This window comes from Heloderma suspectum, chromosome 13 (assembly GCF_057233095.1).
Source record: "Heloderma suspectum isolate Gila_16-S chromosome 13, 16-S_ref, whole genome shotgun sequence".
Lineage (NCBI taxonomy): Eukaryota > Metazoa > Chordata > Lepidosauria > Squamata > Helodermatidae > Heloderma > Heloderma suspectum.
This window is the reverse complement of record NC_139470.1, coordinates 18,809,068-18,825,281: the sequence shown is the minus strand read 5'-3', so window position 1 is coordinate 18,825,281 and position 16,214 is coordinate 18,809,068. Positions and strand designations below refer to the sequence as shown.

The window sequence follows — 16,214 nt, the reverse complement described above, 5'->3', positions numbered from 1 at the left end:
ATGGACCATAGGCAGTCCAATGACTTGAAAGACCTGGGAGACTTATGGAGAAAGCCAAGAGGACCTTCCTCTGCTCTGCCCAGAAATTAACCAGATAAGGACATGGTTTCTCTTGCAAAAGAGACCGTTCACTACAGAGTATTTGGCAATGGGAAGTGTGTCATCTTAAGGAAACCAACAGTGGTTGCCTGCTTTCCCACTCTATTCCCATACGGAATGGGTATCGCCGATCTTTCTCTGACAGGTGTCAATGAGCATTTTCTGCTGTGAAGACACTGTGGTTTTTGTACAGCTGTGAGTCACTGTGGCCTGTCTTCGGTGGAGGAACCCAACTGACTGTCACTGGTAAGTCACTAAACTTCTCATGTTCCTTTCCTTCCCTATGACAATATTTTAACATTCCCGTCATTTCCCCATTCTTTTCCATCTCTGCCTTCACCTCAGGGTTTCCCTCACTCCATATAGGATGCTCCTTTAATACGAACTGAATTTCAATCCATGCAAGAGTAAGGCGGAAAATCCCGTTTTACATCCCCCTTCTCCAAGGACATTGGAAAACATACTTAGAAAACATCCCTTTTCTGTCTCTAACTTAATGTGACATTGTTTGAAGAATCTCTTTTGTGGCTACATTGGTAGATTCAAAGGTATCAGAAAAGGGAATTCGCACTGAGCCAGGTATGTCTGCATAGTCAACTTGGCTTCACGCAGAGGACTGGATTTGTTTTTGTTCAGAACGTGTAATGGTGTGTTTCCATTATGGGACACCCTAACTGTAATAACATAAAAGTGCCTATTAAAGTGGCGTGCTGTTTGATAAGTTGGCAATGCAAAGAACCCAGCTCCTGACCTACTAAAATGAAAAGCAGCAGGAGTTCCCAAATTCTATTTGGTCATTGCAGATTTATTACCATGTGAATTGAGGTCAAATTACTGAATGACCATTCCCGTATCTACATGAAGTGTGGGTCCATTCTATGCTGTGATGTGGGGCAGGTTTTTGTACAGTGGTGTGTCACTGTGGTGGGTGTTTGGACCAGGAACCCATTTGACTGTTACCGGTAAGTCACTCATTTGTTCACGTCCTTTTCCTTCTCTGTCACAAGATTTTTACATTTCCATCATTTTTGCCTTCTTTCCTTTCTCTGCCTTTGAATTGACCTCAGCATTTCTGTTGACGAATCCACTGAACTTTTCACCATAGCCATAGCAGGGTGTTGAAATGCCATGTTCTGTGTCTCTTCCCTCTCCTTTGAGGATATTAGAAATCGTATTAATGGGGGAAAGAAGTCTTTCTCTTGGTTTAACTTCAGGTGACATTATTTGAATGTCCCTTCTGTGGCTAAACTCCAACTCTGACGTCCATATACTGGTGGATACAAACCACAGAACAGAAATGGAATCAAAGTGGGGTGACTCCAGGTATTAAACCTGGCTTCCGGTCATGGATGGAGGTAGATTGGAATGTTTTGGGAAATTCTGATTTTTTTAATTCTGTATTTGGGCTTCCCACTAGAATAGCATAAGAGAGTCTATTAAAGTGAAATGTTGCTAGCTAAGTTGCCAATTGAGAGCAAGCTGCTCCCCCTTTCCTATCAAAACATGAAGAAGTTCAAATGTTTTTTGCCCAACACAGATCTATGAAAATGCAGTTTGAGGTGATCTTGCAGAACAACATTAGGAGTGAATGTTCTGACCATTGCACCAGAAACCTGCCATCCGCCATGTATCACAGGCAGAAGACAGACCTAATGCAGGAGAGCTGGAACTGCATCTCTTGATATTTTTATTGGAATTGATTGGATTAGAAATCAGCCTTATCTGGCTCCTCTTTCGATCCAAACATTGGGTCAGGTGGATTTCTATCCCCTAAACACAAACTATCTATTACCACCCGCTGTGGAAAAATGCAGTACTTCTATCATAAGAGCATTTTCTTCTCCAGTGCAGCGAAGAATAGAGTAATTTGGAAATAATATGCACAGTGACCTGGGATTCAGTCCTGTTTAATTCAGTGAGAGGTTCCTCTCAGTAGTTATGCGGAGGATTACAATATAAGGACAGAAGAGATAGGAAAATAGCAATGGGAAAAAGGATACAACATCTGCTCCCTCAAAACTGCTCCTGGCATGAAAACTGGAGCCCACTCCGGCTGACTCAATTTTTAAAAATGGGACATTCAGTGGGACATTCAAACATATGTCTCTTCCTCATCTCTGTTTTACCTAGACGTGGTCTCATTGAAATCTACCAGACTTCTTTGGAAACATAAATTTCAGATGGCATCCTTCTATGTTGATTCCAGTTAGTTTATTTGAAACAAAGCTCTGGACCTAGGGAGACTTCCTTCCGTATTGTATCTGTCCATCACATGGTTGTTCTTTTCGTGTGTGTGTGTGTGTGTGTGTGTGTGTGTAGATATAGATAGATAGGGATAGAGATAGAGATAGAGATAGAGATAGAGATAGAGATAGAGATATATGAATGATAGATAGGTAGAGCTAGTGATGATAGATAGATGAAAGATGGATGGATGGACGGATGGATGGAGACAGACAGACAGACAGACAGACAGACAGACAGACAGGTTCTGGTATGCATTTTCTCCAGAATTAAGAGCAGGACTGATGCAAAAGGGGACTATAAAGAAAGGGATGTAGCTCAAGGGTCCAGCTCCTCCTTTCCATGCCTAATCTTCCAGGTTCAGGCCTTGGCATCTCTGCGTATGGCTGGGAAAACGTCCTGTCCAGTACACTGGGCAGCCACTGACCATTTCAGTAGACATGAGTTAGATGGACGAAAGGTCTGGGTTTGTGTCACACCACTTCCTCTGAACTGATACTGTTCTTCTCCAAATGGTTGTTTGCCAGGCCATCTATCAATGCGATGAACTAGTAAAGTGTCTATGGCACCTTAAAGACTGGCAGGTTTGATCTGGAGTCCGTGACCATGGACTGCTAATGCCAGTTCCATGGTAAACCTGTTAGTCTTCACAGTGTCACAAGATGCTCTGGACGTTTTGCTTCACCACTCAAACAAGGTTGTCCCTCTGGAACTGGAGGCAATTTCTGTGATGTTGTTCCATGGGCGTTGTTGTTCCCTGATTACACCTGAACACTTTCTCAAATCAAATGGGGAAGCAGCTGGATGTGAACAAGTCCAGAGTTAACTGGGGCACTTAAATATGTCATACCTTGGATTAGGATTAGGGTCAGGTTTGGGGTGAGGGCTACGGTTGTGGTTAGGGTGAAGTGGTGGGATTAAATGACCCCCCCCCTGTTGTACACATCCATACTAGATTTCTCAGATTTTCTGGTGAAATGAAGGTGGACTTCCCACGGAAATCATTTCACTGTGTTTTCGCTGTATGTGGGGGGTCACATGATGGAATGTTCCCACACAGAAAACAAATTCCCTGTACAGAAAATCTTTGAAGCCAGGGAGCAGAGCTCTAGCCTTCCTCCTGGTGTATGAGCTTCTGATATGGAGAGAACTGATTGGGTGCGGACTGAAACTTTGCACCCTGTGCTTTCCCACCTGTACTCAGAAATGGTGCAGAGAGGAGAGGCACGTTCACCACCTTCCGTGAGAAGGAGGCCAATGCATCACTCCAACATGAAGACTCTACTTATGAGTGGGTTGGGTACTTTCATGGCGGAAAAAGCCTCTATCATGGCAATTAATGCTTTAAGAAATGTTTGGGTCTACGGTTTTTTTACAGGAAGCCCTGTGTTTCTGAACTGCTAAATAACCTTTGGTATATACAAATGTCCTAATCTCATAATGCATAGACAGTGGACAAGGTGGGTGACAAATAGAGGACAGCGGCTTGTGGATGGGATTCCTGTGGATCCCACTCCATGGGTTGGATCCATATGACATCATACTTCAGGAAGAGCCAGTGAAATCAGTGGGTCTAACGTGACTCATCGATTACGGCTCTACGTATGACAAAAACTGGATCTGAGCCAGTTCAGAGAACTCAAGGGTATTGTTAGCAGGGCCAAAACTACCCAGTATTTCGTAGCAGCTTCACAAAGAGGAATCTTTGGTGGACTCCATCTAGAAACAGCAGTGAGGTTTGAGGATGCTTTGGAAGACGTTACCACGTCAGAGCATGTTCTATTTGGTTTACGTTCCAGGGTGAAATCCTGCAGGAAAATAGCCCAAACGTTGAACTCAATGCCCCACTTCCAAGATTTCATGCATGTTCATATTTTTTCTTGCACAAATCTGTAAAGTCCTAGCAGGGCTGATGTTTGCGGTCAGCCCATCTTGTGAGGTTTGGCTGACACTGAAGGACATACGTCAGAAGTTCTGTCCAGAGGAATGGCTGAGTGAAATCCATGGGTAAGATCCAGAGTTACTCCTAGGAATTTGCCAATGTACCAGTCATTCATATCCTGCAGATAAATGTTACCATTTCACCTAGCCACTTAAGAAAATGTGGCAGGGGCTCCTGGCAGTTGAAGTCCAAAACATCTGGAGATCTACCTTCTGCCCACCCCTGCTATCGAGTCCTCTGTTTTCTTTTCAGAATGAGAACCTGAAGGGAGATAGTACTCAACTTCCTTCAAAACCTCCATGCTAAACTTTCCTACAGCGTCATATCGGTCTACATCAGACCTTTACTGTCCCTGCATCGCTGATGTAACAGCCTGTCTTCTGATATTTTGCTGACAAAAACGGTCCTGTTAAGGGGTTATATCCATGGCAGAAATTCTTAGGATCTGATTGTAATGATAGGATTTCATGGACAGCATTTCATCAGTGCAGCATCAGGTCTTTCATCAGTGCAGTATCAGGTCTTTCATATGCCATATAGACTTTGAACAAGGTTTCCCCTCTCTTCCAGGTCAGCCAACAGTCTCGCCTTCTGTGCTCCTCTTCCCTCCATCCCAGGAAGAGCTCAAGACCAAACAGAAAGCCACCTTGGTCTGTCTGATAGATGGCTTTTATCCGGGTACCATAGAACTCAGCTGGCAGGCTGATGGCAGTGCAATCTCCTCGGGAGTGGAGACCACCAAACCCGCCAAAAAGGATGGCAAGTACATGGCCAGCAGTTACCTGACCCTGACTGAGGCAGGCTGGGCAGACCATGAGACGTACAGCTGCCAGGTGACGCACGAAGGAAAGAGCATCACAAAGTCGGTGAACAGAATGGAGTGTTCTTAAAGATTGGGTGACTCAAGGGTGGCCCGTATCCCTCCAGCCACCAGGAAGAAAGTGTCCTTCCTCCATGGGCACAAATTCATTCTCTTCTTTCCTCCCAATGCTAGTCTGACTGAATAATACCGATATCTCTTGTATGTTGCCCCACTCCCCGGACCCACACACCTTGTATGCTTGCTTCCAGTATTAGCAGAGTAATAAAATTTGACATATTTCACTGGGGCTCTTTCTTGACCAAGGTACTTAAGAACATAAGAAGAGTCCTGCTGGATCACACCCAACTGGGCCTTTCTAATCCAGCATCTTGCTTCAAACAGTGTTCAGTTAGCTCTCATGCAAGATGGTTGAGCTGTGCAAGTCATTAGGTGACCCCCTTGGTTCTCAATGAGATCCGCTGAATCTAGATTTTTCACTGGGTTGAAATGGGTGTGCTGAATTGAATTCACTGCATGTACTCGGTCACACAGATACTTGCATGATCCTTGGGTCTATCAATTGTCCTGCGTAGTGGCGAAGGCAGACTCGAGATCTCAGGGATCTCAGGGACCGGCCACGAATGCTTTCAGGAAGTCTACAACACGACTGGATAGCAATGTAGGAAATTCCGCTCCAGTGGTCATCTATGAATGTAAGTTGCGGCCAACTGGATCAGACCAAATGTCCCCTTAGTCCAATGTCCACTTTCTCACAGGGACCAGCCATCAATGTTTCTGGGAAGCCTACAACCATGACACCATAGCCATCTATGGAAATTAAGCTCGACTGGTTGGCAAATCCCAATCCAAATCTGACCCATATGTGAATACATCTGTCACCGACACATAATCCTGATGTTCTCCCACTACAAGGGTTTAGGCGCTAGCCACTGGTGTCTCGATTCTGATTCCATTCCCACATGAGGCCAACGTGTACGTGGAAACAGGAAACTAGGGGAAGCAGCATGTCTGGTTGCTGGGGAACCATCCTTGCTTCCCCCATTTCTTCCTGGAACATAAGTGCAACAAGCAGATGAGCAAAACAAACAGATAAGCAAACTTCAGAATAGCTGAGCTCCTGATGTTAAGTTCAACGTTTCTTTGCTCACTCACTCACTCACTCACTTCCTACCACTTCTCACCCCCAAATCAAGGAAACCTGAGTAGTGTCCACAGTGCCTATCCTATTCCATCATATCACACCACACCATAGTATGAGGGTTGCACTCTATGGCCAAAAATAAATCTGTCCACATGGCAAATGGTAGAGGTCATTCATGACAACAAGTGTGGAAGAGGGAACATCACCAAGACATTTCCAGTTGCGTATGATCTTGCCCTGACTGAACGTACCCCACGTCAGATCAGAGCACAGGCTTCCAGTCGTTACAAGCAGGCCACTCCATGTGACGACTAATGCCCAGTATGGTTGTGTAATGGAGCGGTGGCCAGCAACTCTTTCTGGAGCCTAGCGTGGAAGGGTTCTCATTATGTCAGTGCCATACAGTATCTTGGAGCCACTGGCCAACCCTCACTTGGAAGGTATCCCCATCAATAGTGGACAGAGCTACGCACAAGTGGGCAACATGTGGCCCTCCAGAGGTTTTGGCCACACCGCTTCTGATCCCTCTGCACTGGCTGGACTGCCTAGGGCTGAGGAGGGTGGCAGGTCAAAACATCAGGATGGCACCAGATGGGCCACCCTTGCCTTGGCCAAAGTAGGGACAGCTCTCCATACGAAGGGAACCGTTTCCAGACAGTATTACATAGTCAGCATTCCATGGGTAACATTTTCAGCTCGTTCAAACATAGACATTGTCCAAGGCCTAGGCCTTTGTGGAACCATGTACTTCACCATGAATTCCATGTGAAACGAAATTCACTGTTAGACTTCCTCATGCAACCCAAGTGTGAAATTCTTAATCAATCACAGGGGATTTTTCTAGCAGTGGAGACATACCACCAGCTGACCAGGGAAGTTCAGATTGACACTCAAAGGAACAGTTCAGTGCATTGAGTTTAATTTATAAGAAACTGAGCATGGACAAAGCCTCATTGCCTACAATGTCTGCTCTAAAACCTCTTCTGAAAAACGCATTCTGCATCTACAGGACGGGAGAAGCCATTAGCACCCCTTCTGTGTGCCTCCTATATGGCTCAAGCTATCATGAAAAGGGGAGATCTTCTGTACTGCTTCCTCCATCTAGAAATGGACCATAGACAGTCCAGTGACTTGAAAGACCTGGGAGACTTATGGAGAAAGCCAAAAGGACCTTCCTCTGCTCTGCCCAGAAATTAACCAGATAAGGACATGGTTTCTCTTGCAAAAGAGACCGTTCACTACAGAGTATTTGGCAATGGGAAGTGTGTCATCTTAAGGAAACCAACAGTGGTTGTCCGCTTTCCCACTCTATTCCCATACGGAATGGGTATCGCCGATCTTTCTCTGACAGGTGTCAATGAGCATTTTCTGCTGTGAAGACACTGTGGTTTTTGTACAGCTGTGAGTCACTGTGGCCTGTCTTCGGTGGAGGAACCCAACTGACTGTCACTGGTAAGTCACTAAACTTCTCATGTTCCTTTCCTTCCCTATGAGCATATTTTAACATTCCCATCATTTCCCCATTCTTTTCCATCTCTGCCTTCACCTCAGGGTTTCCCTCACTCCATATAGGATGCTCCTTTAATACGAACTGAATTTCAATCCATGCAAGAGTAAGGCGGAAAATCCCGTTTTACATCCCCCTTCTCCAAGGACATTGGAAAACATACTTATAAAAGAAAACATCCCTTTTCTGTCTCTAACTTAATGTGACATGGTTTGAAGAATCTCTTTTGTGGCTACATTGGTAGATTCAAAGGTATCAGAGAAGGGAATTCGCGCTGAGCCAGGTATGTCTGCATAGTCAACTTGGCTTCACGCAGAGGACTGGATTTGTTTTTGTTCAGAACGTGTAATGGTGTGTTTCCATTATGGGACACCCTAACTGTAATAACATAAAAGTGCCTATTAAAGTGGCGTGCTGTTTGATAAGTTGGCAATGCAAAGAATCCAGCTCCTGACCTACTAAAATGAAAAGCAGCAGGAGTTCCCAAATTCTATTTGGTCATTGCAGATTTATTACCATGTGAATTGAGGTCAAATTACTGAATGACCATTCCCGTATCTACATGAAGTGTGGGTCCATTCTATGCTGTGATGTGGGGCAGGTTTTTGTAGAGTGGTGTGTCACTGTGGTGGGTGTTTGGAGAAGGAACCCATCTGACTGTCACTGGTAAGTCACTCATTTGTTCACGTCCTTTTCCTTCTCTGTCACAAGATTTTTACATTTCCATCATTTTTGCCTTCTTTCTTTTCTCTGCCTTTGAATTGACCTCAGCATTTCTGTTGACGAATCCACTGAACTTTTCACCGTAGCCATAGCAGGGTGTTGAAATGCCATGTTCTGTGTCTCTTGGGTTCCTTAAAGTGGAAAAAGGAGGGATATGCATGTAATACATACATACATACACACACACATACATACATATGGAAGACAATGGAACCAATGACCTAGGGAGGTAGTGGGCTCTCCCACACTGGAGGCATTCAAGATGAGGCTGGACAGCTGTCAGTCAGGGATGCTCTGGATTCCTGCATTGAGCAGGGGGTTGGTCTCGATGGCCTTGTAGGCCCCTCCAACCCTACTATTCTATGATTCTATGAAACTGGGCTGATGAGAGTGGTAGGTCAAATCATCTGGAGGCCAGGATTGCCCACCCCTTGCTATGACCAGGGTCAGAGAAGGTCTTCAGATGAAGGAAACATTTCCCAAGCAGCATCTGCATAGTTAACATTCATTCGGCACCATTCTTAACAACATGACCATCGTCCACGCCAGTACAGAACAATGCATTTCTGGAAGCCTAGATTTCACCGTGAATCCCGTTGTCAGGCAATTTCATTGCTATCCCACCACATCCAAGCAAGCAGTTCATTTCTTAAGTCAATTAGCACTGAATTCTCTAACGTTTGAGACATACCAACAGCTACTCAGGGAAGCTCATATTTACAGTCAAGGGAACAGTCTGGTGCAGCGGGTTTACATTATGAGAAACTATCTGAGCATAGACAAAGGCTTCTCTGTCTACCACATCACCTATGACTTCTCTGCTCAGAGACATATCCATCTTCTACTAGACTGGATGAACCATTGCCACCATTTCACTCCCTCTCCTATGTAGCTCACGCTATAATGAAAAAAGGGATCTCTTCTGCCATACTTCCTCCATTTGGAAATGGACCATGGCGCATAGGATCATGGTAAAGAACTGAGGTGCTTATAGATCACCAAAAGAACCTTCCCCTTCTTTGCCCAAAGATGAACTAGACTGCAGTAACTGTATTCTTCCAAAAATACTCCCTTGCCTACAGTTTCTGTGGAAATGGGAAATGCTTCATCCTAAAGGGAGCAACAGGGGTTGTCGCTCTGTTTCCATGTGGGATAAGTGTGGATAACTGGTCTCTGATGTGAAGTGGGGCAGGTTTTTGTACAGCTGTGTGTCACTGTGGTATATCTTCGGAGGAGGAACCCGGCTGACTGTCACTGGTAAGTCACTGAATTTATTGTGTCCCTTTTCTTCCCTGTGAACATTGTGTAACATTTCATCATTTTTGCCCTCTTTTCTTTCTCTGCCTTCAAATTGACCTTGGGGTTTCTGTTGCTTAATCTGGGATGATCAACCAAAAAGTTTATCGTAGCTGGAGCAGGGTGTTCCAATGCCACCTTACATGTCTCTTCCCTCTCCTCTGGGGATATTGGAAAGTGTATTGATGAAAAAAAAGATATTTTTTCTTGCTCTAATTCAATGTGGCATTGTTTGAACATCTCCAAACTCAAATTCTGAAATAATTTTATAGGACGATAGAAAATGTAGCTCACAAATACATTCACGTTTTGGCGTCTTCACACAGTCAACACAACTTATGGACCTGGGACAGTGCTCAGGATTTTTTTTAATGGCGCCTTCTAATATTGTGATTTCGTAATTGTGCTTCCTGCTAGAATAATGGAACAAGGTCTATTCAAGTGATACATTGTTTGATAGGTGGGCAATCCAGAGCAACAGGCTCTCTCTCTATTTTTTTCTAAAACCAAGAGGTTCCATGTTTATTTTGGTAGACACAGGTCTTTGTGAAATGCAAGTGTGTGGTGTAGTGGGAGAGCCAGTGTGGTGTAGTGTCGCGAGTGTTGAACTGGGAGCCGGGAGATCTGGGTTCTAGTCCCCATTCGGCCAAGGAAGCTCCCTGGGTGACATTGGGCCAGTCACCGACTCACAGCCCAGCCTACCTCATAGGGTTGTTGTTGTGAGGATAAAATGGAGTGGAGGATGATAATGCAAGCTGCCTTGGGTTCCTTGCAAGAGTGGGGGGGGGAGGCAGGATATAAATGCAGTTAATAAATAAATACATAAATTTGAGGTCAACTTTCTGAATGACATTTGGAATGAGTGTTCCAAGAATGGTAGCAGAAAGCTGCAATCCACCAGGCATCACAGGGCCAGGATACATCTGATGCAGGAAACTGCATCTCCTGATGTTTTTGTTTGATTTGATGGTAGATCAGGTTTTGTGGGCACCAGACCATGCTTCTCATCAAGGAGGTCTTTTCTAATATTAATTCTCTTACCCCAAATGTTGTATTAGCCCCGCTGAGAAAAATAATCCCCTGTCTCTATCATGCCCATTTTTTCCCCCAGTGCAGCTAATAATGGACTCAGGGTGCAATTGTATAAACACTTAGCTGGGAGTACATCCTATTGAACTCAGAGGGACTTACTTCTCAGTGCATGCATAGGATTGCGATGTAAGGGCAGAATAGCTGAGGAAAGCAGCAGGGGTAGGAACCGTTAAATATCTTTTCCTTCAGTACTGCTCTTCCCAGGAAAATTGGATCTCCCAGCTGTTTGTTTGTTTGTTTGTTTGTTTGTTTGTTTTATAATGCTGGGACATCCAGTCATCCAGGTCTCCTGCATGCTGTCGGTTTTACCTCTGGGGGTTCCAGTTAAATTTATTGCATTACACTAGTATACATCAATTGGAGATTTCATGGATTGACAGGTGCCTTTCATTCCATCGTCTCTTCATTGACAGAATCAGATTTTTTCAAGTTTCACAAAGTTGCGTAAATTCACATTTGTGGGAATTCGCACTTTCAAGAATTCATGAATTCACATTTGGAAAAAAGCACAAATCCCCCCCCCCCGGCATTTTCATGCTTTAGCCTATGGGGAAAATGCACATTTTTGGACAGGGTTTTTTATTATGCTTTTACATATTTTTCTGTGACAACGTTTCCATAAAAATCCAGGGAGTAAAACAACTGGTCTGCAAGTCCGCAGAATCCGGGCCCCTCAGGAAAAGCCTAGTAATGTGGTCTTACTGAGGTGAGAGAGACTGCATGGCACAAAGAGGTTGAGCGTTGCTGCCTTACATGATCATCAGGAAGTTCTGATGGTTGTAGGGCTTGTTTCCCACTGGAATGTCAGGCTTGTCGATACCACAGAATATCTCTTTAACATTATGGCCAACCATTCTGGCACATTTAGTATTCCGGGGTTGTTCTTCACTTTCCTTTGTGTAACTACCGTTGAATTTAAACAACAACAAAAAAAAACTGCTTTGAATTTCCTCCAGAAATACAATGAGGGCAGATTTACAAAGGTGAGCATCTGGCAAACGATGTATCTCAGTGGTAGAGCATCAGCTGTACATGCAAAAGGTCCCAAGTTCAATGCTTGGCATCTCCATGTTGTGGTGAGAAAGACCCTTGTCGGAAAACGTGGAGGGGCTCTGCCAAACACTGAATACTGAACCACGTAGACCAAAGATCTATGCATAAGTCAGATTCCTCTGCGCTGCTCTTTTCCTTCTTCAGAAGATTGTGTATGCAGGTATCCATCCGCCTGAAGATGCATTCGCACAATTATCTACCACGAAGTCTTGCAGAACCTTAAGGACTAGCAGGTTCCTTGTGGCATAAGTGACCATGGCCTAGAGCCACCAATGCTGACCGCTGTCCCTCTGGACCTGGAAGCAGTTAGTGTGTCGATGTCACCTGGATTATTTTTCTGATTGCAACTGAACTCTTTCTCATTTACCATTACTCCACCTTGTCTAGAATACATGTACAAAATCAAAATGGGGTGGGGATATATGCGCAGATGACCCTCGAGTTAATTGGAGCACTGAGATATTTTATATCTCGGATTAGGGTTGGGATTAGGGTTGGGGTGAGGGTTAAGTGGTGGGATTAAATGACCCTCCTCCATATCCATATCCATCCTAGAATTGCCAGGTTCTCTGGTGAAATGAAGGCTGACATCCCACTGAGGGGGCTGGACAGTGTCTTCTTAGCAGTTTTGGACTGTGTGTCAGGGCTCACATGGTACAATGCTCCTCCATACAACAGAAATGCCATGTGTAGAGAAAAACAGAAGCCAGGGAGAAGAGCTCTAGCCTGTCCTTCACCCGGAGAGGTGAACATCTAAGATGGAGGCGTTTCTTTGTGTTGGAGGGTGGGGGACCATTGCACCCTGTGCTGCCCCACCTGCATTCTGAAATGGTACAGGCCACACATGCCGTCACCCTCTCAGGTAGAGGTGGGCCACTACCACACTCCCAAATTTATGCTCGATCTAATTTACCAGTTCATTGCTGAGATATCCAATGCCACAAGAGCTAATATAAAAGATGTTTGGGCCTAACCTACTTGCCAGGAGCCCCTGTATTTCTGAATTAATTAACATTTGTTCACATGGACTAAAGACCTTTTCTAATTGGAATTTTCTAATTGGGCCTTGTAGGCCCCTTCCAACCCTACTATTCTATGATTCTATGATTCTAAGAATGTATGAACATGGGACAAGGCGGGTCGGGGATACAGCACAGATACCCCTGGGAGGGCTGCCTGTGTAAATGCCATGGCTTGGATGCATATTACATCATACGTAGAGAACCTGCTTTGAAATGAATGGGACTTCAGCTAATGAGTCACTTTAGACCCATTGATTTCATTGGGTTGGCTCTCATTATGACAAACACTGGATCCAAGAACTTTCCAAGAATTGGGACTGTATTGGCAGCAAAGCCAAAAGTTCCCACTAGTTCACAGAGACTTCTGCAAGAAGAATAGTGGAGGCTGGTTTTGAGGACTTGCCGGAAGACGTTACCGTGCCAAGGCACATTCTATTGAAAATGTTGTCTTAGTTCCACGATGAAACCCTGAAGAAAAATAGCCCAAACCCTCAATCATCAGCTGAATTCCAAATGTTCACACTTGCATAAATCTCAAATACCCCCGCAGGGCTGGTGTAATAGCCTGACGTAGAAAGTCTGTCTGATGCTTAAGGTCATACGTAAGAAGTTCTGTCCATGGCAATGTCCGGGTTAAATCCATGGGTGAGATCCAGAGTTAAGTCATACAGATTTGCCAATGTACGCGTCTGTAATATTCTGCAGAGGCACTTTACTGTTTCGCTCAGGCACTTAAGAAAATCTCTGCTCTCTTCCAGGTCAGCCAACAGCCTCGCCTTCCGTGGTACTCTACCCTCCATCCCAGGAAGAGCTCAAGGCCAAAAAGACAGCCACCTTGGTCTGTCTGATAGATGGCTTTTATCCGGGTACCATAGAAGTCAGCTGGCAGGCTGATGGCAGTGCGATCTCCTCGGGAGTGGAGACCACCAAACCCGCCAAAAAGGATGGCAAGTACATGGCCAGCAGTTACCTGACCCTGACTGAGGCAGGCTGGGCAGACCATGAGACGTACAGCTGCCAGGTGACGCACGAAGGAAAGAGCATCACAAAGTCGGTGAACAGAATGGAGTGTTCTTAAAGATTGGGTGACTCAAGGGTGGCCCGTATCCCTCCAGCCACCAGGAAGAAAGTGTCCTTCCTCCATGGGCACAAATTCATTCTCTTCTTTCCTCCCAATGCTAGTCTGACTGAATAATACCGATATCTCTTGTATGTTGCCCCACTCCCCGGACCCACACACCTTGTATGCTTGCTTCCAGTATTAGCAGAGTAATAAAATTTGACATATTTCACTGGGGCTCTTTCTTGACCAAGGTACTTAAGAACATAAGAAGAGTCCTGCTGGATCACACCCAACTGGGCCTTTCTAATCCAGCATCTTGCTTCAAACAGTGTTCAGTTAGCTCTCATGCAAGATGGTTGAGCTGTGCAAGTCATTAGGTGACCCCCTTGGTTCTCAATGAGATCCGCTGAATCTAGATTTTTCACTGGGTTGAAATGGGTGTGCTGAATTGAATTCACTGCATGTACTCGGTCACACAGATACTTGCATGATCCTTGGGTCTATCAATTGTCCTGCGTAGTGGAGAAGGCAGACTCGAGATCTCAGGGATCTCAGGGACCGGCCACGAATGCTTTCAGGAAGTCTACAACACGGCTGGAGAGCAATGTAGGAAATTCCGCTCCAGTGGTTATCTATGAATGTAAGTTGCGGCCAACTGGATCAGACCAAATGTCCCCTTAGTCCAATGTCCACTTTCTCACAGGGACCAGCCATCAATGTTTCTGGGAAGCCTACAACCATGACACCATAGCCATCTATGGAAATTAAGCTCGACTGGTTGGCAAATCCCAATCCAAATCTGACCCATATGTGAATACATCTGTCACCGACACATAATCCTGATGTTCTCCCACTACAAGGGTTTAGGCGCTAGCCACTGGTGTCTCGATTCTGATTCCATTCCCACATGAGGCCAACGTGTACGTGGAAACAGGAAACTAGGGGAAGCAGCATGTCTGGTTGCTGGGGAACCATCCTTGCTTCCCCCGTTTCTTCCTGGAACATAAGTGCAACAAGCAGATGAGCAAAACAAACAGATAAGCAAACTTCAGAATGGCTGAGCTCCTGATGTTAAGTTGAACGTTTCTTTGCTCACTCACTCACTCACTCACTCACTTCCTACCACTTCTCACCCTCAAATCAAGGAAACCTGAGTAGTGTCCACAGTGCCTATCCTATTCCATCATATCACACCACACCATAGTATGAGGGTTGCACTCTATGGCCAAAAATAAATCTGTCCACATGGCAAATGGTAGAGGTCATTCATGACAACAAGTGTGGAAGAGGGAACATCACCAAGACATTTCCAGTTGCGTATGATCTTGCCCTGACTGAACGTACCCCACGTCAGATCAGAGCACAGGCTTCCAGTCGTTACAAGCAGGCCACTCCATGTGACGACTAATGCCCAGTATGGTTGTGTAATGGAGCGGTGGCCAGCAACTCTTTCTGGAGCCTAGCGTGGAAGGGTTCTCATTATGTCAGTGCCATACAGTATCTTGGAGCCACTGGCCAACCCTCACTTGGAAGGTATCCCCATCAATAGTGGACAGAGCTACGCACAAGTGGGCAACATGTGGCCCTCCAGAGGTTTTGGCCACACCGCTTCTGATCCCTCTGCACTGGCTGGACTGCCTAGGGCTGAGGAGGGTGGCAGGTCAAAACATCAGGATGGCACCAGATGGGCCACCCTTGCCTTGGCCAAAGTAGGGACAGCTCTCCATACGAAGGGAACCGTTTCCAGACAGTATTACATAGTCAGCATTCCATGGGTAACATTTTCAGCTCGTTCAAACATAGACATTGTCCAAGGCCTAGGCCTTTGTGGAACCATGTACTTCACCATGAATTCCATGTGAAACGAAATTCACTGTTAGACTTCCTCATGCAACCCAAGTGTGAAATTCTTAATCAATCACAGGGGATTTTTCTAGCAGTGGAGACATACCACCAGCTGACCAGGGAAGTTCAGATTGACACTCAAAGGAACAGTTCAGTGCATTGAGTTTAATTTATAAGAAACTGAGCATGGACAAAGCCTCATTGCCTACAATGTCTGCTCTAAAACCTCTTCTGAAAAACGCATTCTGCATCTACAGGACGGGAGAAGCCATTAGCACCCCTTCTGTGTGCCTCCTATATGGCTCAAGCTATCATGAAAAGGGGAGATCTTCTGTACTGCTTCCTCCATCTAGAAATGGACCAT

The 16,214-nt window shown here is 45.2% G+C and overlaps 2 gene segments (V, D, J or C); both read left to right on the top strand.

The window, feature by feature from the left end:
• The first annotated feature begins 753 nt into the window (after positions 1–753).
• On the top strand, positions 754–5,571 carry LOC146336130 (Ig lambda-1 chain C region-like). The segment is given in 2 exon segments: positions 754–1,061; positions 4,856–5,571. Coding segments are annotated over 2 exon segments (396 nt in total).
• A 3,861-nt stretch (positions 5,572–9,432) lies between these two features.
• Positions 9,433–14,239, top strand: LOC146336129 (immunoglobulin lambda constant 6-like). The segment is given in 3 exon segments: positions 9,433–9,450; positions 9,664–9,736; positions 13,701–14,239. Coding segments are annotated over 3 exon segments (411 nt in total).
• The last annotated feature ends 1,975 nt before the right edge of the window (positions 14,240–16,214 follow it).